Source organism: Babylonia areolata, chromosome 34 (genome assembly GCF_041734735.1).
Source record: "Babylonia areolata isolate BAREFJ2019XMU chromosome 34, ASM4173473v1, whole genome shotgun sequence".
NCBI lineage: Eukaryota > Metazoa > Mollusca > Gastropoda > Neogastropoda > Buccinidae > Babylonia > Babylonia areolata.
In genome coordinates, this window is record NC_134909.1 from 8323059 (window position 1) to 8350558 (window position 27500).

The 27500-nt window shown below is 42.5% G+C and overlaps 2 protein-coding genes across 3 annotated transcripts in view; both read left to right on the forward strand.

Annotated features, from left to right (window-relative positions):
• Positions 1-27500, forward strand: part of LOC143277491 (uncharacterized) — a 534532-nt gene that overhangs the window by 419788 nt on the left and 87244 nt on the right. The window lies entirely within an intron of this gene.
• The window catches only part of LOC143277489 (uncharacterized), a 111907-nt gene that overhangs the window by 59284 nt on the left and 25123 nt on the right, over positions 1-27500 (forward strand). The window contains exons 7-16 of the mRNA XM_076582340.1: positions 2001-2276; positions 3053-3346; positions 4157-4447; positions 5722-6012; positions 9180-9476; positions 10120-10461; positions 15058-15177; positions 15912-15933; positions 19358-19398; positions 25067-25123. Coding sequence (XP_076438455.1) covers positions 2001-2276; positions 3053-3346; positions 4157-4447; positions 5722-6012; positions 9180-9476; positions 10120-10461; positions 15058-15177; positions 15912-15933; positions 19358-19398; positions 25067-25123 — 2031 coding nt within the window. The remainder of the gene's footprint in view (positions 1-2000; positions 2277-3052; positions 3347-4156; positions 4448-5721; positions 6013-9179; positions 9477-10119; positions 10462-15057; positions 15178-15911; positions 15934-19357; positions 19399-25066; positions 25124-27500) is intronic.

Below are 27500 nucleotides of genomic sequence, written 5' to 3' on the forward strand. Positions count from 1 at the left end.
AAAAATCAAGGCTCAGAGAATTATAAGGAAAAATTCTCCGTAAGATATATCCAACTAGCATTCTACCTCATATAATGAAAGGCCCATTCAGTTAAGTTACTCAAGAAAGCATCACTGCGTTGGGACAAATTCATATACGTTACACCACATCTGCTAAGCAGATGCCTGACCAGAAGCGTAACCCACCCTTAGTCAGGGTGAAAGAAGTTGGCAATAGTAACAGTTTCATATGCAGAGGATATCCCAGAAATTTCTTCTACTACTACTGTTTACCAGACTAAACGTTTTGGGAAGATGTTGAACCATACGTTCAAACTCAATGTAACAAAAAAGCTCATTCCAAACGACATACTCTTCAGAATAACAAAGGCAGACAAGGTCAAAATTCAAATCACATTATATTGATTGATTGGTAAAATGTAAATCAGTATCTTAAAAAAAAGAAAATGCAAGATACCATGAGGCCTTTGAACAAAACATACAGAAATGCTGTCAATACCTTGAATGAAGAGTTGTGAAGTGGGGGGCAGGAAAGGGGTAGTAGTCAGGGACTCCCAACAAGATCATGAACATTGACACCAAGTGCAAATAAATTCACAGGGAAGTCATATTGTTTACATGCTATATGACAAGCAACCACGCACATGTCCACAAAAGCAAGGACAGTAAAAAAATATTTTTTTTTTAAATGCATTAAATTAAAAAAAGATTGAGAGTGTGTGGGAGAGAATGACAGATACACACACAAAACAAAAAGCAACATACATCAGTGCACTAAAAAAAATTAAAAACACTAAAAATCCCAGACAAATGTAATCTATTTTATGATCATTAATGATCACAAAAGAATTTTCAGAGACGTGTACATGTGTGTGTGTGTGTGTGTGTGTGTGTGTGTGTGTGTGTGTGTGTGTTTGATATATCTCCCACTCCCATGTTTGTTTTTTCTCAAGCTAATGAAGAAAGTCCAATATGCAGCCCTACAAAACACAGCCAAAAAAGAAAAAAAAAGTTCTGTGGTATGTGTGAAGCTGAGGCCTATAAAGAAAAGCTTGCTGATTGACAATTGAAAGTTCAGTTTTGATTAACTATATTTTGTGATGATTCCACAAGCAAAGCTGCTGCATGAAACTACTGGTCAGTATTGATGGATTATGGAGTAAAATAGTGAACTTGTCATAACCAAAGATACTACAGTACATATAAATTAAATGTAAGCTTTCTGCAAGAATGATAATAGTGTTGATCCCTTGTCAGTACATGCTGTCCAATCAGAGACTGCAACAAGAAAATCATGTTTCACAGTTTCTTGAATTACTGACATTTGAAATTTTAGCATTACAGAACTGGGAAAGACTTAAGTGACAGAACTGGGAAAGACTTAAGAAAATTGGGCGAAACTGCATGTGCTCATATGATATGAAGGAAATGCTGTTGATTTATTATTTATTTTACAAAGGCAGTTTATTTATAAAACGAAATAACAGGATTGGTTTGACATGTTTTACTTATGTTAAGTCACTTTGGCAACATCAGGTTGAAGTCAGGACAACATACAGTAATGTGTGTCCAGGAGCTATGTCTACCTTAGCATTGACTGTGGCAGGTAATGGTAGATCAGCATTGTCAAATAAACATTACTGTTACATTGCCCCTATCTCTCTCTGTCTCTCTCTGTCTCTCTCTGACCATTATGAGTTACAATCCTTGAAGTTATTCATCACAGTGTTTATTTTAATGAACAACTACATTACGTTGCTCCTCTCCCTGTCTGTCACTTGTACTTGAAGTTGTTGATGACTTTGTTTTTATATTAGTTCTTAAAGGTCATCTCATAGTTTTTCTTTATTCTAAAACAAATTTACATGGTGTTATATACATATATCTGATTATGATCATTGAGTCTGACACATTGCCGGAAGACTGGTGATGACAGACAGACACAGAAGCAGCACCACCAACTACTGCTGTCATCATCACTGTCATGTCTGTGTCTACAGATGGTCCTACCCGTGCTGATCTGTCCAACCCTCCAGTGTATGAACTTCACCCCACACAGAGCAATAACCAGCCACTGACCTTGACCTGCAGTGCTGTGGGGGTCAATCCTGGCGCCACCTACAGCTGGAGCGGAAGTCGGTGTGGTGGTACCACAGGGAGCACGTGCAGCTTTGTCCCCACACAGGGAGATAATGGTGGTGACATTTCCTGTACTGCTGTCAACACCATCACCAATGTGAGGAAAACGTCTGACACACGGACACTGAGGATTCACTGTGAGTGGTTTGATGCGTGCTGTCATTCAATCATGTGGAACGTTGTGTGTGTGTGTGTGTGTGTGTGTGTGTGTGTACGCACATGCGTGCATGCTATGTGTGAGTGTGTGTGTGGGTGTGTGTGAGTGTATGTGGGTGTGTTGATGTAGGTGAAATGTGTGTGTAAAAGATCAGATAAGATGAGAAAAGAATGAATTTATTATCTCAAATTAGATGAATTGGAGTGTGTATGGGGTGTTGGGGGGTTAAGTGTGTGTGTGTGGTGACGGTAATTGGTAACCCATTGTCAAGCTGATCAATGTGAGCAACACAGTGTTGTTCTTCTTGTTTTTAATCTTTTATAATGCTCAATCATGGCATTGTCATCAGTGGTAATTGTGCATTTTCATGAACATCAGCTATTTCCTTTCAGTTGATCAAACATATTTTTTGGAGACCACATATTAATGTCTTCTGTGCAAAGAAAAGTATTTCTGACATGTTATGACATGATTGAAATCAGAGTCCTTACTTCCAGTGTGTGTGCACAGTGTCAGAAAATGGTGACGTTTTCTGTTCATACCATAATTATGCCAACTGTGTTTTAACCATAGAGTTAATGTGATTTCACAAATCTCTTGGGTTTACTTATTTTGTTCAAGATAGTCTACTGATGAACAAATGAAAGGAGGGGCCAGTTTATTGTTATCAGATGAAGTAATGTCACCTTCACCTCTCTCTCTCTCTCTCTTTCACACACTCTGTCTTCCCCTTCCCCTCCCCTCTCCATATTGCAGACCCACCCTCGTCACCACCAGTGATCACTGGCTATAGTGGAGGAGTTCTTTATGCCGGAAACACCCAGAGCATGACCTGCACAGTGCAAGGCGGGAACCCTGCTGTGTCGTCAGTGACCTTCACCTGTGATGGTGGAGGTCAGCAGGTCAATGGGGGCAACAGTACCAGCAAGACCATCCAGGTGACAGCATCACGTGACAACAACGGCAGGCAGTGCACTTGCGGCGCCGACTGGGAAAACAAGAATCCACCATGGTACACACAGACAGCTTCTGTCACTCTTCAGGTGTACTGTGAGTGAAGTCTTTTTTTTTTTCTAATGTTTTTATTAATATTAATATTATTATAAAGTTATTAAGGATTATCAAATAATGACATCCCTTTGCTTGATTATAAATAATAATAATAATAATTTAATTACTAATTTACTTACGTTTCTTTTATGACTTCCACTTCAGCTTTACATAAAACATGCATGGGTTGATAATGGTGGTGTTGAATTAATCAGTCAGTCAACCATCAGGACACAGTTAACAGAACAAATGTCTCTGACATTTGTAAGGAAACTTACAGGAAGAATACAGGAATGCAGGCTGGACATATGATTGTGTGTGTGTGTGTGTGTGTGTGTGTTTCAGGATTTCCAGTTAAAATATCCAACCTGTCATATATTTTTTGTCAGCTTACTGTGGAACTGGTTACTTTATCTGTGAGACTGGAAGTTTTTTGCTGCAGTCATTTTCTGCTTTTTTCCCCTGTCTTTTCAATAGTGTTGATACTGGTTCTGAACAGTGTTGCTTGGACACTTCCTTTATCTGAGTATCACCAATATCTCAGTTTAAGTGAATTGTATCAGTTGGGTGTGGAAGCATGTACCATGTTTGCACACGTTTCTGTGTACATGTGTGTGTGTGTGTGTTTGTGTGTGTGTGTGTTGTGTGTGTGTTTGTGTGGTGTGTGTGTGTGTGTGTGTGTGTGTGTGTGTGTGTGGTGTGTGTGTGTGTGTGTGTGTGTGTGTGTGTGTGTGTGTCCAGCAAGTATCATTACATTTTAGCAAACGAAAGCACCAGTCTGACAGAGCAAACCCTCCTGGTGTCTTTCAGATGCTCCAGTGACACCAACCATAGAGTACAGGCAGCAGAAGTACCCCTTCCTGGCAGGGGAATCCCCTACCTTGTACTGCACCTTACCCAGTGGAGCTGACTCTGGAAATCCTCCAGCAGCCTTGACCTTTGAAAGTCAGACAGGCAGTGCAGGTCAACGTGAGGTCAGTGTGACCCTGCCAGAGCTGACCAGTGCAGACAACGGACGGCGTGTGGTGTGTCAAGCTAACAACGCCTTTACCACGCACAGTAACACTCCAGTCAAACAGGACTGGACCCTAGTGGTATACTGTAAGTCACAGAGTGTTGTGCTGTCTGAATGTGTATTGTTGAGAGATTCTTAGAAAACAATGAACACAGAAAATCTGTTTTTGACTTTGTTATCTGGTAACACAGGACAGACAAGGGGATAGGAAAATGGAGGGTGTTCATTGCTGAATGATTTATTCAACAGAAAGAAAGAAAGGAAGGAAGAAAGGAAGAAAGAAAGAAAGAAAGAAAGAGAGAGAAAGAAAGAAAAGAAAAGAAAGGAGGCAAAAGAGAAACAGACAGATGAAAGAATGGAAGGGAGAAAGAACACACCCTCATGAACGAACACATGGAACAGATTATTTTTGTTTTCTGTATTTCTGAGAGTATGCACTTAACTGGATTCCGAGAGTATGCACTTAACTGGACTGGTTAAATGATGATATTTTATTCAGTTGCCTTCTAGTTCTATGTATCATTCCTTATTATTCTACGAATTCATTTACTCATTTGTTGGTTTGTTTCATTTTTGTTGACTGTTTTCATACACACCTTAGGAATTAGGTAGGCTCTCACAGCCTGACTAGTGTGTTGGGTCTGTGCAGAGGTCATGCACCTGCTGTCTTTCTTTTTGTGATTTTATTTTTTTAAGCAGATGTGGCAGTAGATGGGGAGGGACAGACAGGGGTTGGGGGGTGGGGCAATAGAGCAGAGGGCAAGTGAGCGAGATGGAGAGAGTGTCATAGATATGATTTTCTTGTTATTTTATAATTGTACTGTTATTTAGGTCATAGCCCATCTTAAAGGGATGCTAAAAACACAGATTTTGGATGTCATTTAAGTGACATTGATATGATTTCTAAACAAAATAAAAAAAAGAGAGGGAGAGAGATGGGGGGTGGGGGTGGGGGTAGCGGAAGATAGAGGATGGAAGGGGGAGGATGGGAGATACAGGGGGTGGGGTGGAAAGAAAAAGATCAAGAGACAGGTATAGTCAAACATGGACAGAGAGAGAGAGAGAGAGAGAGAGAGAGGTAAGGACAGACAAAATGAATGAACCTGTAATTTGTATAACCTGCTCTGTATGAAAATAATCAGGTGGTCACTTGAAAAGATAACTGTTTGGTATTTTTCAGAAAGTCTCTTTGTGTAATAAAAACCACCAATTTAATGATCTGTTTGTATATATGTGTGTTTACTGATTAGAGTAAAAGGAAAGAATATAGGAAAAATTAAAGGAAGTTTTTTTTTTTTCTTTGTACGTTGAATATTGAAACAGTGTTATAATTGTTCACACATTTCTCCCCCTCTCACAGACATCTCACAGACCATCACAGCCCTTCCTGCCAACACCTGCATGATGACGTCACCTGACAGTAACACCTGCCAAGTGAAGGAAGGACAGCGAGTTCACGTCAGTTGTTCTGCTGACAGCAACCCTTCCCCACCAACTGTTGCCTGGCAACAAGGCTCAGGTTCCAGTCTTGACTTCACAGCTGGTCGTTCCCTGCCACTGACATATGTGTGTGACGCCAGGTCATCCTCCTCTGGTTCTGGTGACCGTCTGCCTCTGAGAAGGAACATCACACTGACGGTGCTGACCACCTGTGAGTTTGGTTGAAGATTTTCATTCATGTGTAGAGCAGTACAATACAATACAGTACATTGATATGATATGATATAATACGATATGATATAGAATACAATATAATACAATAGAATACAGTACAATACAATACATTGATATGATATGATATAATATAATATGATATAGAGTACAATATAATACAATAGAATACAGTACAATACAATACATTGATATGATATGATATAATATAATATGATATAGAATACAATATAATACAGTAGAATACAGTACAATACAATACATTGATATGATATGATACGATATATGATATAATATGGTATAATATAATATGATATAAAATACAATATAATACAATAGAATAGAATACAGTACAATACAATACAATACAATACAATACTGTGCATTACAATATAGTGTGTAAACAAAGTGGATCTGTTTAATGACCCCGTTTGAGCTGTATGTATGCATGTTCGTAGATATATTGTATTTGTGTGTGTAAACTTTGATGAATTCATTTTCTCAGAAAATACTTTGCTTTGTGAATATCAGTTTCATTTTCTCTGGAAATGCTGTATCAATACCAAATGTGTCTTAAATGATATGTTCTTTCAATGCATTCCAGTTATATTGATAATCCACATGTGGGAATGGCACATGAAATAAATAAGAAGAAAAAAAAAAGACAAAAAAAAAAAGACTCCACACCCATTTTACTGTTTCTTGTCTTTCACAAAACTTTTGCATTTTTCTCTTACTTATTCAAGTTATTGACATATTTAGTAATAGCAATATTTAACATGTTTAGCAAACAGCAATTTTTTTTGCTCAGTAAGGTAGTTCCATTGATGCAAACATCTGCTATATGAAGCAAAATTCTGCCTTGTAATGGAACATCAACCTGAGTATATAATGGAAAATAATTTTCTTTTAAATGAATCTTGCTGATCGAGAACATTAAATTTTAAAATACGACCCAAGCCTGTTTTATTTTACACTCAGTGTGAATATCTTACACTGTACACTCAGTGTGAATACCTTACACTGTTGACATTCACTCAAGTGGTCAGCTTGTTGGTAAAAGCAGTGCATTTAGTGACTGATTTGTTTCCTATTTCCTTTACTCATTAAGGATGTAGAGTGTTTCGATAATTCAGGAAACATTTTATTGAAAGGAAGTGAAAGAAACCACTGAATTTTATCTGCAGTGATTTGTGCAATATTCTCATCACTCTGTGCATAATTTTCACAAATTACCATTAGAATGAACAGATCTATTTGCCTTATGGTCCAAGTTTGTCATCATTAAATTCACCATTAAATTAAAAATGCTCAACACAGCACATTTGATAGGACTCTTCACTTTTTCAGAAGAATAAGAGGCACTATTGGGTTGTTGTTGTTTTTTTTAACACATCTCACTTTTCCAGTTGTTCATCTTTATCACCTGTAACAAATATACACAGGATACACCATCACTAGAAATGTAATGATGATACCAGCCAGTATAACCCAGTACCTAAATCAACTTAGCAGTGAAAGTTCTTTGATCTAGACTGGATTATTTCGACAGTTTGTGATGATAACATATTGTTGAAAGGAGTCAGAGATCAGATGGTTGTTGAATTTTATTCAGAGAATGCTTTGTGTAAATGTCTCATCATTATGTTAATGTATGTATGATAGTCAGTCATGTCCGACTATGACCATCAGAACAGCAGAGGAGGCAACTGCTGTTCCGCTATTTGGGCTAGAATTTGATTATAGTGGAGAGTGTCTTGCCCAAGTACATCCCCACTCTCTCGGCCAAGAGGGTTTTAGGACAGTCGGCGTTGGGATGGTTCCCAAAGGCCAACTAACCCAGAAGGCTGCAGCACTAAGAGCCAGTGCAATTTTGCCTCCTAGTTTGAGAGTCATAGTCCTTCACAAAAGACTAAGCTGTAAATGATTTCCCATTGACTGGAGAAACCATTGATAATACAGCTCTCACTTTGCTGTTGGCCCAAATGTAAACTTATGTCAGTCTGTGATATAAGCGGAGTGTTGGTCCTTATGTTAATAAAGACCATCTAAATAAACAGGTTAAACTGTCGGCTGTCGGATTACCAAATATATCGCAAGAATCTTGCAAGAGTACTTGAGACTTCAGGTTTCTGAGTAGAGGAGTAAGAGGCAGAATGCATCCAACCCACCATTTATAATTTGGATGAAAGAACAGGACCTGTCTGGAGTGATAATTGTGTTTAATATCACACCTGAAAATGGAATGTAGATAATGGGTTTTTTGTTGTTGTTGTTTTTTTACTGGTGTTTACTCCCAACACAATTAACTGTATTGCTGAGCAAACAAACGAACGTGCACTTCAAGATCATAGCAGCACCACAGGGCTCAAGAGACATCCCGTAGACTGACAGAGTCAAGAGATGTGTTCAGTGTGTGCCAAGTGAACTTTAGTAAGGACACATGCTTCCAACAGCATCTGAGTGCTGTAGCTGAACAGTACAGTGACAAGTTTTTAAATTGTGAGGGGAGTGTCCTTTTTCCTTCCTTCTGAAATATAAAATCAGTTTGTAAATAAAAAGAAAAAAACAAAACAGTATGTAATAAAAACCAGTAGGATTTATACATGAGCCATGATGCTTCCTGTTTTGGTTTCTCACCAAAGCTATAGTGGTCAAAGAGATTCAACAACAAAACTGATAATGATTACATGACTACAATATTTTTCTTAAATGATAAAAAAAAACACACCCCAAAGTGTATAAAACAGCAATATTTCAAATATTATTTTATATGGAATTATAATGATTTTATAATGATTGTTTTAATTTGGGTTTAGGTTTCTAAATAGTTGCACCTTGCATGGTAATTATATATGGTTTCTAGATTCTAACACAATTAATTATAACCATATTCTGATGAAATTTTGTAATTTAAAAACTATTTTGTCCTTCTCTGTCATGTGTGTATAGAAAGATATATGCTTGCTCATTTGTTGATGTGTAAATGTGAGCGTGTTTGTGTATGCGCACTCACACAGTTATGTGTGTGTGTGTGTGTGTGTGTGTGTGTGTGTGTGTGTGTGTGTGCATGGATCTTTGAATACCCAAAGAGAACATACACATGTACCACTGTCATGTGTGACATTCAGCACGTGAACTGTACAGATGCTGCTGAAGTCAGTCAGTTCACCGTGAACAACGCCAACAACGTCACTGTCAGTGAAGGTGACCCCGTGACCTTGACCTGTAAAGCTGTTGGCAGACCGACAGCCGCCATGTCCATTGTCAAGGAGGGTTCAACACTGAATTCTGCACCACAAGGGCAGGTGTCTGCAGAGAAAGAAGCGACCTTGACCTACAGGAAGGATGGAGCTACGTGTGATGCCACAGGACAGTACCGTTGTGATGTTGACAATGGGGAAGGTCAAGCAAATGCAACTCACCTGATGGTGTTTGTGAACTGTGAGTCTCCATCCCTCTCTTTCTCTGTCTCTCTTCCTCTCTTTCTCTGTCTCTCTCTCTTTCTGTCTCGGTCTGCCTGTCTCGCTGTTTGATTAAAGTTGCACACGTTTTGAATGATACCAGTATTGTGGATGCAGGTAAACATACATGTGAAGATACAAAGGTCTGGTAACTTTATTTTTTTAATGGAACTAAAAATGATTGGAATACAACTCATATATTTGCTCCCTTTTTTTCTTATTGAAGAAGATCAAATTTGTGGTTAAAAACAACAACAAAAAACACAACACACACACACACACACACACACACACACACACACACACACACACACACACACAAAACCACCACTACCGCCATCGCCACCACAGGAAAGTGCTTTTAGAACCTATGTGGATCACATCATGAAGAGAATTCCTGGCCGTGATGCAGACTGACAAGAAGACAGCATTTCAGCAGCAGCTTGGTGTCAGTAAGTTTGGTTCAGTTTCTAAACCCAGATTCTCAACCCAGTTGGTGTAAACAAATCATAATATCATATTAAGAACAATAAGCTATTGCAAAGGGACTTTCCCAACACATGCTGTAACTACCGGTGAAGGCCACTCAGGCCCATCTGTACAGAGGAGTGCGTGTGTTTCAGGTCCACCTCGACAGCAAGAGGGATCTCCAGAGATCCCTACATATCTAAACTACAAAGGTGGATCTGTCGGCACCGAATTTCCGCTCACCATGTACCCTGCTGTTAAGAGTGCAACACTGCACTACCTTGGTCCTCTGTCTAACTCCACAACGAGCAGTCTAGCACGTGAGAATCTGTACAAACTGCAGTGCACAGCCACAGACCCCAGTCGCCTGTACTGGACCACGTGTAACCTGACCATCAGCAATGTCACTCAGAAAGACAAAGGATTCTACAGTGTGACTGTGGGGAATGGGGTTGGACAACCCATTAACTTCCAATTTGAGCTGGAAGTCAATGGAAGTGAGTGTTGAAAATGCCTGGTGAATGTATTTCTTGCATTTTTGTTTTGTTTTTTTGTTTTTGTTTTTTCAGTTTGTGTGACTGGTTTCCTCAGTGGGAATGAGCATTGCGATATTTACATGTGGCGATAACTGTGACTGGTTTCCTTTCTTGAAATCATCATTTTCTTCTTTGTTCGGGGGCTGCAGCTCCCACGTTCACTGGTATGTGCACAAGTGGGCTTTTAAGTGTATGGCCATTTTTTCCCTGACATGTAGGCAGCCATACTCCGTTTTCGGGGGTGTACATGTTGGGTATGTTCTTGTTTCCATAACCCACCGAACGCTGACATGGATTACAGGATCTTTAACATGTGTATTTGATCTTCTGCTTGTGTATACACATGAAGGGGGTTCAGGCACTAATGGGTCTGCACATTTGTTGACCTGGGAGATCGGAAAAATCTCCACCCTTTACCCACCAGGTGCTGTTACCAAGATTGGAAACTGGGACCCTCAGATTGAAGTCCAACACTTTAACCCAACTGCTGTTGTGCCCGTCCTACCTTGAATTGAACTTAGTGATTTGTACATGTGCTGATGATTGTGACTGGTTTCCTTACTGGCAATGAACATAGTGATTTGTACTTGTGCTGATGACTGTGACTGGTTTCCTTACTGGCAGTGAACATAGTGATTTGTACTTGTGATGACTGTGACTGGTTTCCTTACTGGCAATGAACATAGTGATTTGTACATGTGCTGATGACTGTGACTGGTTTCCTTACTGGCAATGAACATAGTGATTTGTACATGTGCTGATGACTGTGACTGGTTTCCTTACTGGCAATGAACATAGTGATTTGTACTTGTGCTGATGACTGTGACTGGTTTCCTTACTGGCAATGAACATAGTGATTTGTACTTGTGCTGATGACTGTGACTGGTTTCCTTACTGGCAATGAACATAGTGATTTGTACTTGTGCTGATGACTGTGACTGGTTTCCTTACTGGCAATGAACATAGTGATTTGTACATGTGCTGATGACTGTGACTGGTTTCCTTACTGGCAATGAACATAGTGATTTGTACTTGTGCTGATGACTGTGACTGGTTTCCTTACTGGCAATGAACATAGTGATTTGTACTTGTGCTGATGACTGTGACTGGTTTCCTTACTGGCAATGAACATAGTGATTTGTACTTGTGCTGATGACTGACTGGTTTCCTTACTGGCAATGAACATAGTGATTTGTACATGTGCTGATGACTGTGACTGGTTTCCTTACTGGCAATGAACATAGTGATTTGTACATGTGCTGATGACTGTGACTGGTTTCCTTACTGGCAATGAACATAGTGATTTGTACATGTGCTGATGACTGTGACTGGTTTCCTTACTGGCAATGAACATAGTGATTTGTACTTGTGCTGATGACTGACTGGTTTCCTTACTGGCAATGAACATAGTGATTTGTACTTGTGCTGATGACTGTGACTGGTTTCCTTACTGGCAATGAACATAGTGATTTGTACTTGTGATGACAGTGACTGGTTTCCTTACTGGCAATGAACATAGTGATTTGTACTTGTGATGACTGTGACTGGTTTCCTTACTGGCAATGAACATAGTGATTTGTACTAGTGCTGATGACTGTGACTGGTTTCCTTACTGGCAGTGAACATAGTGATTTGTACTTGTGATGACAGTGACTGGTTTCCTTACTGGCAATGAACATAGTGATTTGTACTTGTGCTGATGACTGTGACTGGTTTCCTTACTGGCAATGAACATTGTGATTTGTACTTGTGCTGATGACTGTGACTGGTTTCCTTACTGGCAATGAACATAGTGATTTGTACTTGTGATGACAGTGACTGGTTTCCTTACTGGCAATGAACATAGTGATTTGTACTTGTGCTGATGACTGTGACTGGTTTCCTTACTGGCAATGAACATTGTGATTTGTACTTGTGCTGATGACTGTGACTGGTTTCCTTACTGGCAATGAACATAGTGATTTGTACTTGTGCTGATGACTGTGACTGGTTTCCTTACTGGCAATGAACATTGTGATTTGTACTTGTGCTGATGACAGTGACTGGTTTCCTTACTGGCAATGAACATAGTGATTTGTACTTGTGCTGATGACTGTGACTGGTTTCCTTACTGGCAGTGAACATAGTGATTTGTACTTGTGCTGATGACTGTGACTGGTTTCCTTACTGGCAATGAACATAGTGATTTGTACTTGTGATGACTGTGACTGGTTTCCTTACTGGCAATGAACATAGTGATTTGTACTTGTGCTGATGACTGACTGGTTTCCTTACTGGCAATGAACATAGTGATTTGTACTTGTGCTGATGACTTTTACTGGTTTCCTTACTGGCAATGAACATAGTGATTTGTACTTGTGCTGATGACTGTGACTGGTTTCCTTACTGGCAATGAACATAGTGATTTGTACTTGTGATGACAGTGACTGGTTTCCTTACTGGCAATGAACATAGTGATTTGTACTTGTGCTGATGACTGTGACTGGTTTCCTTACTGGCAATGAACATAGTGATTTGTACATGTGCTGATGACTGTGACTGGTTTCCTTACTGGCAATGAACATAGTGATTTGTACATGTGCTGATGACTGTGACTGGTTTCCTTACTGGCAATGAACATAGTGATTTGTACTTGTGCTGATGACTGTGACTGGTTTCCTTACTGGCAATGAACATAGTGATTTGTACTTGTGATGACTGTGACTGGTTTCCTTACTGGCAATGAACATAGTGATTTGTACTTGTGCTGATGACTGTGACTGGTTTCCTTACTGGCAATGAACATAGTGATTTGTACTTGTGCTGATGACTGACTGGTTTCCTTACTGGCAATGAACATAGTGATTTGTACTTGTGCTGATGACTGTGACTGGTTTCCTTACTGGCAATGAACATAGTGATTTGTACTTGTGATGACAGTGACTGGTTTCCTTACTGGCAATGAACATAGTGATTTGTACTTGTGATGACTGTGACTGGTTTCCTTACTGGCAATGAACATAGTGATTTGTACTTGTGATGACAGTGACTGGTTTCCTTACTGGCAATGAACATAGTGATTTGTACTTGTGATGACTGTGACTGGTTTCCTTACTGGCAATGAACATAGTGATTTGTACATGTGCTGATGGTTGTGCCGAATCACGGGGTTTTGTGTGTGTCAAAGAGGAGTATCAGATTTGAACTGAAGACAGTTTTTCAGGCAAACATCCAGCTTGTGAACTGATGTGAGATTTTAACCCATGTGACTTGCTACCCACAAATAAAGCTGTGGGTTTTTTGTTTTGTTTTTTTCTGAAACAAATCACAGTTTGGCTGGAGATGACATCAGCTTTCTGGTTAAAGTGTATTGTATGAAGGGACTGTGACATCAGCTTTCTGGTTACTGTGCATTGTATGAAGGGGAGATGACATCAAGTTTCTGGTTAAAGTGTATTGTATGAAGGGACTGTGACATCAGCTTTCTGGTTAAAGTGTATTGTATGAAGGGACTGTGACATCAGCTTTCTGGTTAAAGTGTATTGTATGAAGGGGAGATGACATCAAGTTTCTGGTTACTGTGTATTGTATGAAGGGGCTGTGACATCAGCTTTCTGGTTACTGTGTATTGTATGAAGGGGAGGTGACATCAGCTTTCTGGTTACTGTGTATTGTATGAAGGGGAGGTGACATCAGCTTTCTGGTTACTGTGCATTGTATGAAGGGGAGGTGACATCAGCTTTCTGGTTACTGTGCATTGTATGAAGGGACTGTGACATCAGCTTTCTGGTTACTGTGCATTGTATGAAGGGGAGGTGACATCAACTTTCTGGTTACTGTGCATTGTATGAAGGGGAGGTGACATCAACTTTCTGGTTACTGTGCATTGTATGAAGGGGAGGTGACATCAACTTTCTGGTTACTGTGCATTGTATGAAGGGGCTGTGACATCAGCTTTCTGGTTACTGTGCATTGTATGAAGGGGAGATGACATCAACTTTCTGGTTACTGTGTATTGTATGAAGGGGCTGTGACATCAGCTTTCTGGTTAAAGTGCATTGTATGAAGGGGCTGTGACATCAGCTTTCTGGTTACTGTGTATTGTATGAAGGGGCTGTGACATCAGCTTTCTGGTTACTGTGTATTGTATGAAGGGGAGGTGACATCAACTTTCTGGTTACTGTGCATTGTATGAAGGGGAGGTGACATCAACTTTCTGGTTACTGTGCATTGTATGAAGGGGCTGTGACATCAACTTTCTGGTTACTGTGCATTGTATGAAGGGGCTGTGACATCAACTTTCTGGTTACTGTGCATTGTATGAAGGGGAGGTGACATCAACTTTCTGGTTACTGTGCATTGTATGAAGGGGAGGTGACATCAACTTTCTGGTTACTGTGCACTGTATAAAGGGGCGAAAATTATCTGGTTATTCTGCATTGTATGAAGGGGCTATAACTACATGGTTTTTCTGCATTGTATGGAGGGATGACATGAGCTTTGTAGTTATGAAGCATTGTTAGGACACATGAAATGTGTACCTGTATGTGTTAACTTGAAGTGCACTGTTTTGTTCAGCAAAGCAGGAAGACCCATCAGCCTTCCCCATTGCTGCTGCTGTTGGTGGAGGTCTGGGTGCAGCAGCCCTTATCATTGGTGTCGTGGTTGTCGTCATTGTCGTCCAACGCAAGCGAGCAGGTATTTATGTCATTTTCTGCAGCTGATTGTAATTTCTTTCAAGGATTAACACAAATCATTTTATACCTGCTGCCAACTGATTGGAGTTTGTTTGTGAGGTGTTGTTTCTGGTTCCCCTCTGAACTCCCTTCTCCACCAGCATTCTATGCTTCATGCAGCTGGGTGTTTTCTGACTCTCTACACACATGTACATGGCTGTTGGTCAGATCTTTTAAACATATGTAACTTTTTTTTTTTCAAAGTGTTTTCAGTGCCAAGCCTGTTATACGTCCAGTCACAACTATTTTTAAAGGGATGTTCTGGTCACAGAGGGTAATGATTAAAAAAACATATAAAAGATCCAGCATGCAAACTACTAAAAGAAAGTGTATATGTAACCAAGGTATACCTTTGTGAAAGGAAAATGAACATATGTCCAGTCACGAAAATTTCATATGAATTTATGTCAACGATTGTGATAGGACAGTGCAATGCAGTGCAGTGCAATGCAATGATGCGGGCAGAAATTTTTTATCCTGGGGCACATTTTTTGCACACCGGAAGGGGACGGAACATTCTGTCATGGGGCGCTCAAGGGGTTAGATGATTTAAAGAATGGAGCGCGCTGGCACACGATTTATAACCAGTGGTGTGAGTTTCCCGTTTTATGTGTTTCTGTTTGAAGCCCAACCCTTCTGACCATTTTCATCTGTTTGTAACACATGACTGACACACAGTGTTGATTTCTTTTTCAGAGAAAAACGAAAACCATTACAGGTATGGGCTGGTAAAGTAAGTTTGTTTTTTTTTCTGTGTGAGTTTATGTGCTTGTGAGTGTGAGTTTATTGAATCTGTGTGTGTGTGTGTGTGTGTGTGCGTGCGCGTGCTGTTTTTCCTTATCATTCAGAACAATCTGTGTGAGATATGAATGGGGAGACAGATAAACAGAGCAAGAGAATGGGACCAGAGGAGTTAGCACCCCAGTAAAGATCCAGGAAGAGAAACATTATCCCCAACTGATGCAGGTATGGCTGTTTCGTCCCTGCCCAGTTCATCAGTGTTAAAGATCCTTCCAGTGAGTTTAGCACTGCTTTGGAGACGCTGGATCACATGTCAGATTGCTAATGGTCAGTGGTGAAGTCAACAGCTCCTAAAACTGCGGAGCTGGAAACGATACTATTGTCAGGGTGCATACAGGCCATGGGAATCCTGGAAAGTCATGGAATTTCAAAAGGTCATTTTCCAGCACTGGAAAGTCATGGAATTGTGGTTGGAGTCAAGGAAAAGTCATGGAATTAAAAGCCTTCAAAACCCACAAATTTTATGCTTTCATTGATTGAAGGATAAAGAAAAAATATTTGATGAAAAAACAACAACTTTGACTATTACCAACAGTATAGTGTCAGAACATGTGTGGTTGTGAGGTTTCATCTAAGATTCTTAAAGGACAGTACCCAATGCGTGCATCTGTGGTGTTAAACCAAGACATAAGGTATGTATGGCTTTATTATCGTGTCTTTCTGACACTCCACTATAGACATGCAAAGTGCGGTAATGTTCAGTTCAAGTTTTATCTTCCCAGTTGTCCATTTTGATAACAAGAGTCGACGGGCGCAATAGCCAAGTGGTTAAAGCATTGGACTGTCAATCTGAGGGTCCCGGGTTTGAATCACGGTGACGGCGCCTGGTGGGTGAAGGGTGGAGATTTTTACAATCTCCCAGGTCAGCATATGTGCAGACCTGCTAGTGCCTGAACCCCCTTCGTGTGTATATGCAAGCAGAAGATCAAATACACATGTTAAAGATCCTGTAATCCATGTCAGCATTCGGTGGGTTATGGAAACAAGAACATACCCAGCATGCACACCCCCGAAAACGGAGTATGGCTGCCTACATGGCGGGGTAAAAACGGTCATACACGTAAAAGCCCACTCGTGTGCATACAAGTGAACGTGGGAGTTGCAGCCCACGAATGCAGAAGAAGAAGAAGAAGAAGATAACAAGAGTTTCCATATGAGTTTAAATCCGTTTGAAAAGGGAGCAGGGTGGCAGAATGGTTAAGACGCTTATCTGCCACTTCAGTGTCCATGATGAGTTTGAATCCTGCTCTCGCCCTTTCCCCCCAAGTTTGACTGGAAAATCATAGTGAGCATCTGGTCATTCAGATGAGATGATAAACCAAGGTCCCGTGTACAGCACGCACATTGCGCACTGAAAAAAGAACCCATGGCAACAAAAGTGTTGTCCTCTGGCAAAATTCAGGAGAAGAAATCCACTCTGATAGGAGCACAAATGTACATGCAAGCACTCAGTGCCTGACAAGCGTGTTGGGTATGTTACTGTCAGGCATCTGCCTTGCAGATGTGGGGTAGCGTGTATGGATTTGCCTGAATGCAGTGACGCCTCCTCGAGAAACTGAACCTGATAGCTGAAGAAATACATTTTGTGAGGAAAGTATTTGATTTGTCGTCATGGACCTGTCTGAAATTGGCATGGGAAGGTCCTGGAATTTTGAAGTTGTAAACCAGTATGGACCCTGAAGTAATTTGTGTAACGGTTGTACTGGCTTCTGACTGCTGACTGCTGTCTGTTGTGATGTACTGGCCCCTGTCTGCTGTTTGTTGTGATGTACTGACTGCTGTCTGTTGTGATGTACTGACACCTGACTGCTGACTGCTGTCTGTTGTGATGTACTGACTGCTGACTGCTTTCTGTTGTGATGTACTGGCACCTGTCTGCTGTTTGTTGTGATGTACTGACACCTGACTGCTGACTGCTTTCTGTTGTGATGTACTGGCACCTGACTGCTGACTGCTGTCTGTTGTGATGTACTGGCACCTGACTGCTGTCTGTTGTGATGTACTGGCCCCTGTCTGCTGTTTGTTGTGATGTACTGGCATCTGACTGCTGACTGCTTTCTGTTGTGATGTACTGGCACCTGACTGCTGTTTGTTGTGATGTACTGGCACCTGACTGCTGTCTGTTGTGATGTACTGGCACCTGCCTGCTGACTGCTGTCTGTTGTGATGTACTGGCACCTGACTGCTGACTGCTGTCTGTTGTGATGTACTGGCACCTGACTGCTGACTGCTGTCTATTGTGATGTACTGGCTGCTGACTGCTGTCTGTTGTGATGTACTGGCTTCTGCCTGCTGTCTGTTGTGATGTACTGGTACCTGTCTGCTGACTGCTGTCTGTTGTGATGTACTGGTACCTGTCTGCTGACTGCTGTCTGTTGTGATGTACTGGCACCTGACTGCTGACTGCTGTCTGTTGTGATGTACTGGCACCTGACTGCTGACTGCTGTCTGTTGTGATGTACTGGCACCTGTCTGCTGTCTGTTGTGATGTACTGGCACCTGACTGCTGTCTGTTGTGATGTACTGGCACCTGACTGCTGACTGCTGTCTGTTGTGATGTACTGGCTTCTGCCTGCTGTCTGTTGTGATGTACTGGCACCTGTCTGCTGACTGCTGTCTGTTGTGATGTACTGGCTGCTGACTGCTGACTGCTGTCTGTTGTGATGTACTGGCCCCTTACTGCTGACTGCTGTCTGTTGTGATGTACTGGCACCTGACTGCTGTCTGTTGTGATGTACTGGCACCTGACTGCTGTCTGTTGTGATGTACTGGCACCTGACTGCTGTCTGTTGTGATGTACTGGCACCTGACTGCTGACTGCTGTCTGCTGTGATGTACTGGCACCTGACTGCTGTCTGCTGTCTGTTGTGATGTACTGGCACCTGACTGCTGACTGCTGTCTGCTGTGATGTACTGGCACCTGACTGCTGTCTGCTGTCTGTTGTGATGTACTGGCACCTGACTGCTGTCTGCTGTCTGTTGTGATGTACTGGGAACTGTCTGTTGTCTGTTTTGATGTACTGGCACCTGACTGCTGTCTGTTGTGATGTACTGGGACCTGACTGCTGTCTGTTGTGATGAACTGGGACCTGACTGCTGACTGCTGTCTGCTGTGATGTACTGGCACCTGACTGCTGTCTGCTGTGATGTACTGGGACCTGACTGCTGTCTGCTGTGATGTACTGGGACCTGACTGCTGACTGCTGTCTGTTGTGAAGTGGTATCAGTGAACCAGTGTCTCAGACCCAAGTGGTTTCACCTGAGAAAGAAAGAAATGAAATAACTGTGAAGGTTGTGAACTGCATGCGTATGAATTAATTCTTCTGCCTTTTGTGTCTCAGACAACAGCCCGGACAAAGGCAAGACAGAAACTCAGAAGCAGGTAAATTGGTTTTATTCGTTCTCTCTGCCCTGCTTTTTGTCTCTTCTGCCTTCCACTCTGCCCCCCCCCTCCTTCTCTCACTCTGTCACTCTGTCTCACTCTCTCTCTCTCTCTCTCTCTCTCTCTCTCTCTCTTCTGTTTCTCTCCCTACCTCTGTCCATCCCAGTTTCACCACCCCCCCGCCCCCTCTTTCTCTCACTGTATTTATGTTGTGTTGAAAAGAAAGTCTACAGAACACCTTCTGCCCTTCATTGTAATGGTAGAAGTAACTGAGTGTCCAATCTCTGTTATAAACTATATATATATATAGGTATGGCTTTGGTTATCAGGGAACCAAGGCATGGAAACTGTTAAAACAACTGTGTTAATCTTTAAGCAAATATTATTTAATTGTCATGTGCAAGATCTAGATTCTGTACTTGTGTCAGAGGAAATATTTAAGCTGTGTTCTTCATTTAGACAAATGCATGAGATCCCGAAATATCTACATCTAATTAAGAATCCTATTTTAAGAAAAAAAATAAACTAGTATCACACTGGGGGTATCCCATCTGAATCCTCACCAATTAAGATATTCCAAGAAACAAAAAGATAGAAATTATCCATTTTGCCGTGATGAGGCAAGATTCGAACCCGGGACCTCAGATTAAAAGTCCAATGCTTCAGTCATTTGGCTATTGCACCCGGTTTTTTTCTGTGTTTTGTTTTTTGTAATATTTTAAAATTTTCAGCAGATGTGGTGTGTGTATGTGGATCAGTCCATGTGCTTTGATACCTCCTGGAAATTGAAAACTATGAACACAAACTGTATGTCTGGTCATGAGGGACCTGCCCAGTATCTCACAAACAAGAGTCCCGGTGAAGTTCTTCAGAAAGCAGCAGTCAAGTCACAGCTCGCTTTGTTCACATTGTCCAAGGATCGCCATGTTCTGGCGTGCATGATGGGGGGCGGGGGGAGGGGCTGGGAGGGATGTCTAAGTATCAGTTTATTTTGTATTGTGTGGCTCTTTTGTCACAACAGAATCTCTGTGTGGAATTTGGGCCGCTCTCCCTAGGGAGAGCGTATCGCTACAGTGAGAGTGCCACCCTTTCTTTCTTTCGTTCTGCCTGCGAGTGTTTTTGTTTTCCTATCAAAGTGGATTTTTCTACAGACCTTTAGTTGCCATGGGTTCATTTACGTGTACTTATACAGTATATGTGTGCTGCACACGACACCTTGGTTTATCGTCTCATCCCAATGACCAGACGCTTGGTTTGATTTTCTAGTCAAACTTGGGTGAATGGGTGAGACCAGGATTCGAACCCAGACCCTCATGGACACCACCCTTTTCTGCTGTGCATGGTTGGGGAATGTCTAAGAGTCCATTTTTAAGCAGATTTGCTGTCACTGTACTTGGTGGGTGTCGAGAAACATTGGCTGAGGACACTGCCCCAAGACATGCCCGTGTGGGTGGGTGGAGGGAGGTTGGGGGGGACAGTGCTTGTACGTGGAACAACAACAACAATACCACACCACCACCACCACCACCACCAAAGGTTTATGAAGAAAATGAAAGGCTGACAACTTAAAATGAAGATGGTGTCTTATAGAAAGGAAAGAAAGAAGCTGCTTGGACATAAACTCTTGGAGGTAAATAAAAAAAGGTTAAAGGGCTGATACTCTTTGACGGCCATTTGGACAGCAAAGTCATATCCACTGTGTCTAGGGCTCAGCATAGAAGGGCGGGGCCAATCCTGTCCTTCCGCAGTTTTAACTTTGCCCAGCAGACGTCAGCTACCCTTATAACACCTGGGTGGAGTGAGGAATACTGGAGTGAAGTGCCCTTTTCAAGGACACAACACCATGCCGAAAGGGGGTCTCGAACCCAGAGCACTGGAGGACACTGGATAGAAGTCCCCCGCCTGATTCAGGCATGGTGATGGTGCCTCTGCTGTCAGGATATTCCTGGTGCTGTGTACAGTCATGGTATTCCTGGTGCTGTGTACAGTGTACAGTCATGATATTCCTGGTGCTGTGTACAGTGAGGATATTCCTGGTGCTGTGTACAGTCATGATATTCCTGGTGCTGTGTACAGTGTACAGTCATGATATTCCTGGTGCTGTGTACAGTCATGATATTCCTGGTGCTGTGTACAGTGTACAGTCATGATGTTCCTGGTGCTGTGTACAGTGTACAGTCATGATATTCCTGGTGCTGTGTACAGTGTACAGTCATGATATTCCTGGTGCTGTGTACAGTGTACAGTCATGATGTTCCTGGTGCTGTGTACAGTGTACAGTCATGATGTTACTGGTGCTGTGTACAGTGTACAGTCATGATATTCCTGGTGCTGTGTACAGTGTACAGTCATGATATTCCTGGTGCTGTGTACAGTGTACAGTCATGATGTTCCTGGTGCTGCGTACAATGTACAGTCATGCGTACAATGTACAGTCATGATATTCCTGGTGCTGCGTACAATGTACAGTCATGATATTCCTGGTGCTGTGTACAATGTACAGTCATGATGTTCCCGGTGCTGTGTACAGTGTACAGTCATGATATTCCTGGTGCTGTGTACAGTGTACAGTCATGATGTTCCTGGTGCTGTGTACAGTCATGATGTTCCTGGTGCTGTGTACAGTGTACAGTCATGATGTTCCTGGTGCTGTGTACAGTGTACAGTCATGATGTTCCTGGTGCTGTGTACAGTGTACAGTCATGATATTCCTGGTGCTGTGTACAGTGTACAGTCATGATGTTCCTGGTGCTGTGTACAGTGTACAGTCATGATATTCCTGGTGCTGTGTACAGTGTACAGTCATGATGTTCCTGGTGCTGTGTACAGTGTACAGTCATGATGTTCCTGGTGCTGTGTACAGTCATGATATTCCTGGTGCTGTGTAGAGTGTACAGTGAAGATATTCCTGGTGCTGTGTACAGTGTACAGTCATGATATTCCTGGTGCTGTGTACAGTGTACAGTCATGGTATTCCTGGTGCTGTGTACAGTGTACAGTCATGATGTTCCTGGTGCTGTGTACAGTGTACAGTCATGATATTCCTGGTGCTGTGTACAGTCATGATATTCCTGGTGCTGTGTACAGTGTACAGTCATGATGTTCCTGGTGCTGTGTACAGTGTACAGTCATGATGTTCCTGGTGCTGTGTACAGTGTACATTGAAGATATTCGTGGTGCTGTGTACAGTGATGATATTCCTGGTGCTGTGTACAGTGTACAGTCATGATATTCCTGGTGCTGTGTACAGTGTACAGTCATGGTGTTCCTGGTGCTGTGTACAGTGTACAGTCATGATATTCCTGGTGCTGTGTACAGTGTACAGTCAGGATATTCCTGGTGCTGTGTACAGTCATGATGTTCCTGGTGCTGTGTACAGTGTACAGTCATGATGTTCCTGGTGCTGTGTACAGTGTACAGTCAGGATATTCCTTGTACTGTGTACTTATGGTCTGTTGAAGAAGAAATAAATGTGACAGTCAGTTGAAGAGGTGTACTTTATGGTCTGTTGAAGAAGAGAGATACACATGACGGTCTGTTGAAGAAGAGAGATACACATGATGGTCTGTTGAAGAAGAGAGATACACATGATGGTCTGTTGAAGAAGAGAGATACACATGATGGTCTGTTGAAGTTACACATGATGGTCTGTTGAAGAAGAGAGATACACATGATGGTCTGTTGAAGAAGAGATACACATGATGGTCTGTTGAAGAAGACAGATACACATGACGGTTGGTTGAAGAAGAGAGATACACATGATGGTCTGTTGAAGAAGAGATACATATGACGGTCTGTTGAAGAAGAGAGATTCACATGACGGTCTGTTGAAGTTACACATGACAGTCTGTTGAAGAAGAGAGATACATATAATGGTCTGTTGAAGAAGAGAGATTCACGTAATGGTCTGTTGAAGAGATTCACGTAACGGTCTATTGAAGAAGAGCGATACACATGACACTCTGTTGAAGATGCACATGATGGTCTGATGAAGAAGAGATACACATGACGGAATATTGAAGTGGACGGATGGGTCACACTGATGATGATATGGTTCACTACAAACAGCCAAACCTTCAGCTGCACAGACTCCGCTCAGTAAAGCTTGTATCACTAAATGACATGCAACAAAACAACGAGGTGGGAGAGCTGGAAAAGAATAAAGTCTGCTTAAACCCTTGATTTATTAATAATTTGTTTCTCCGTTTATTTGTTATTTGGTTCTTGTACATAACTAAGAGCATTCCGAATGATTTTTTTTTTCCTTCTTTGCAAAGAAGGGTCTTTCCTTTCAAAACGTGTGCAGTGCAATCAAAATTTCATTACGAGCAGACAAATGTACATGTATGTGTACATACATACATTCATATGTGCATACATTACTTACAGACAAAAGGACAAACAGGCAGACAGACAGCATGCATGCATACACATAAGCACATATAAAACTTCCTTGTTGTTCAGGCTTACGGGGCAAAGATCAAGCTTTGTAAGAATGGCCACATTGAGGTTCCATTGAAACTAAAGGATAGAGCCAGGGTTTTAGCTAGAGTCAGCTTGGGACGGGAAATCTGAACATGTCTTTTGTTCACTTTGGTGTGGAGCCCAGTGAACAGGGCAGAGCTTTGTCGGGGGGCAAACAGGTTTGAATGGATGAGACTGCAATTGTAATTCAAGCTGACAGCGCTTAGTTTTAAAAAAAAAAAAAAAAAAAAAAAAAAAAATATATATATATATATCATATGGAAAATTACATATGCTTATTTTATATTTTTTTTCTCCTTTTTTTTGTTTTAGGTACATGGTTAATTGACATAAATACATAATATATATGAACAGGAAAAGATGAAACAGATTTTTTTTTTAAATATTAAAAAAAAAATCTGTTCCCCCTTTCTTATAAATGATTTTTTCAGTTGTCTGTGATATAACAAAATCTGATGTGTGTATGAGTGTACGTGCGTGCATGTGCGTGTGTGTGTGTGTGTGTGTGTGTGTGTGTGTGCGCTGTTTTCCATGACTCAAAGATTGCAGTGATGGCCTCGTGGAAATGTGTCCATCTTGGAAGCAAGAGAATCTGAGCGCATAGGTTCAAATCCCACACTCCCCAGAACTTTCTCCCTGTCCACTAAACCTTGAGTGTTGGTCTTGATGCTAGTTATTTGGATGAGACGGTAAACCGAGGTCCCATGTACATGTACTTCGAGCATGTTAAAGAAGCCACGGCAACAAAAGGGTTGTTCCTGGCAAAAATCTATAAAAATAAAAAAAAAATAAATAAAATAAAATAAAAAATCCACTTTGATAGAAAGTGAATGCAACAGCTTGCATACAGAAATAAAAAAGGGGTAGCATTCTTACTGTAGCAACACAACACAACAATACACAACACAACACAACACAACACAACACAACACAACACAACACAACAACACACAACACACAGCAATGCACAATACAAGGCAATACCAAACAAGGCAATACATTACAATACGATTCAATACAATACAAGAAGAACAACAAATGAACAGAAAGGTCTGACCACATCATGGAGTTTGGATAAACATCAAGACTGATCCACTCCAATGACTGCTAAGTGGTTAGATTCACTGATGTGTGAGACTAAGGGGCGCACAGTACAGGAAAAAAACGTTGTCTTCTGTTCCAGAACCCGACATGATTGTAAACTCACTCTATGGAACTAGCCCTCCTGTGGACAATGGAGGTAAGTATCAGTGTGTGTGTGTGTGTCATTGGTCTGCTTATATACTCAACAGGGAAAGAATGGCTTTGAGAAAGAATGTTCCCGTATTTTCTGCCTCCCTCCCTACCTCTCTTTCAGTCACTGTATATTACATAATCTCTCTCTCTCTCTCTGTCTCTTTCTCAAGTACCAAAGTGCCGCTTATCCCATGGTAGTTTGGTTTACTTTGATTATGTTTTTCCTTTCTGTTCCATTTGTTTTGCACCATTTTTGTTCTGGTTTGTACCTACTATGTCACTTGAGCTTTACAGCTAATGACATTCATCATTTCAGTGTTCAGTGTCTCTCTCTCTCTCTCTCTCTCTCTCTCTCTCTCTCTTTAGTCAAGCATGTCAGGTCTTCAGTCTTGTTTTGTCCAGCAAGTGGGTGTGTTGTCTGTCTCTGTGTGTGTTTTTCCACCACTACACCAGTCACAGATGGACATAAATTTACAGCTGGGCCAACAGCAAAGTGAGAGCTATATTATCAGTGGTTTCTCCATTGCAATGAGAAACCATTTACAGCTTAGTCCTTTGTGAAGGACATTGACTCTCAAACCAGGAGGCAAGATTGCACTGGCTCTCAGTGCTGCAGCCTTGGGGGCTAGTTGGCTTTCGGGAACAATTCCAATGCCAACCATCCTAAAACCCTCTTGGCGGAGAGAGTGGGGATGTAACCTGGGCAAGACACTTTCCACAGTAATAAAATTCTTGCCCAAATAGTCGGGGACAGCAGTTGCCTCCTCTGCTGTTCTGATGGTCATAGTCGGACACGACTGACTATTATAAAAACACCATTCACAACCTCTGTACCATCCCTCTTCAGACTGATGAGGTGGGGAGGACAGGGGGGGTGGGGAGGTGGGGAGGACAGGGGGGGTGGGGAGGACAAGGGAGGACAGGGGGGGTGGGGAGGACAGGGGGGGAGGACAGGGGGGGTGGGGAGGACAGGGGAGGTGGGGAGGACAGGGGGGTGGGGAGGACAGGGGGGTGGGGAGGACAGGGGGGCGGGGAGGACAGGTGGGGAGGACAGGGGAGGTGGGGAGGACAGGTGGGGAGGACAGGGGAGGTGGGGAGGACAGGGGAGGTGGGGAGGACAGGGGGGTGGGGAGGACAGGGGGCGTGGGGAGGACAGGGGGCGTGGGGAGGACAGGGGAGGTGGGGAGGACAGGGGAGGTGGGGAGGACAGGGGGCGTGGGGAGGACAGGGGAGGTGGGGAGGACAGGGGGCGTGGGGAGGACAGGGGAGGTGGGGAGGACAGGGGGGACAGGGGGGGTGGGGAGGACAGGTGGGGAGGACAGGGGGGTGGGGAGGACAGGGGAGGACAGGGGGGGTTGGGAGGACAGGGGAGGTGGGGAGGACAGGGGGGTGGGGAGGACAGGGGAGGTGGGGAGGACAGGGGGGACAGGGGGGGTGGGGAGGACAGGGGGGTGGGGAGGACAGGGGAGGACAGGGGGGGACAGGGGGGTGGGGAGGACAGGGGGGGACAGGGGGGGTGGGGAGGACAGGGGAGGACAGGGGGGGACAGGGGGGGTGGGGAGGACAGGGGGGGTGGGGGGACAGGGGAGGACAGGGGGGGTGGGGAGGACAGGGGAGGACAGGGGGTGGGGTGGGGTGGGGAGGACAGGGGTGGTGGTGGGGAGGACAGGGGGGGTGGGGAGGACAGGGGGGGTGGGGGGTTATTGGCTGGACAGAAGCAAAAGGAGTGGGTGGTACCTCTGCCTGAATTACACATCTTGGTCTTGAAGTTCTTGAAACCATCATGTTTCTGCATTTTTTTGTTTTGTGTGTGTTGGGTTTTTTAATTTTGTTTTTTTCTGTGTAACAAGAATTCTAATGGTATTTTCTACTTAAAACACGGTTCTGATTGAGTTATTGGATTATTCGTTGTTGTTTTTTTTCTTTTTCTTTTTTTTTCTTTCTTTTTTTTATAGGTTTCATTTACATTAATGTGTGGCTGGGTTTTTTTTTTATGTTCTCTTAAGCTGTCTTTGATTAGCGTTTTAAATCAGTTATTTGCATAGTTGTGTACGCTTGCCTTAGTGTTCCCTAAGAAGTGTGTTTCTTCTTGTATTTTACAAGCCTACATTCGGACTTGTGCTTCAAGGTGAGTACACTGCAGGATTCCTTGTGAACCATTTCTGTTCAGTTGCATCTTTCATTCAGTCGTAGCTCCACTGAAGTGGTGGCCTAGTGGTGGCCTGTCTGCCTTGGAAGCCAGAGAATCTGAGCGCACAGGATCGAATCCCACACTGACCAGAAGTCCCTCCCCCCCCCACCCCCTTCGCACTAGACCTTGAGTGGTGGGCTGGGCGCTAGACATTCAGATGAGACGATAAACCAAGGTCCCATTTTTAGCA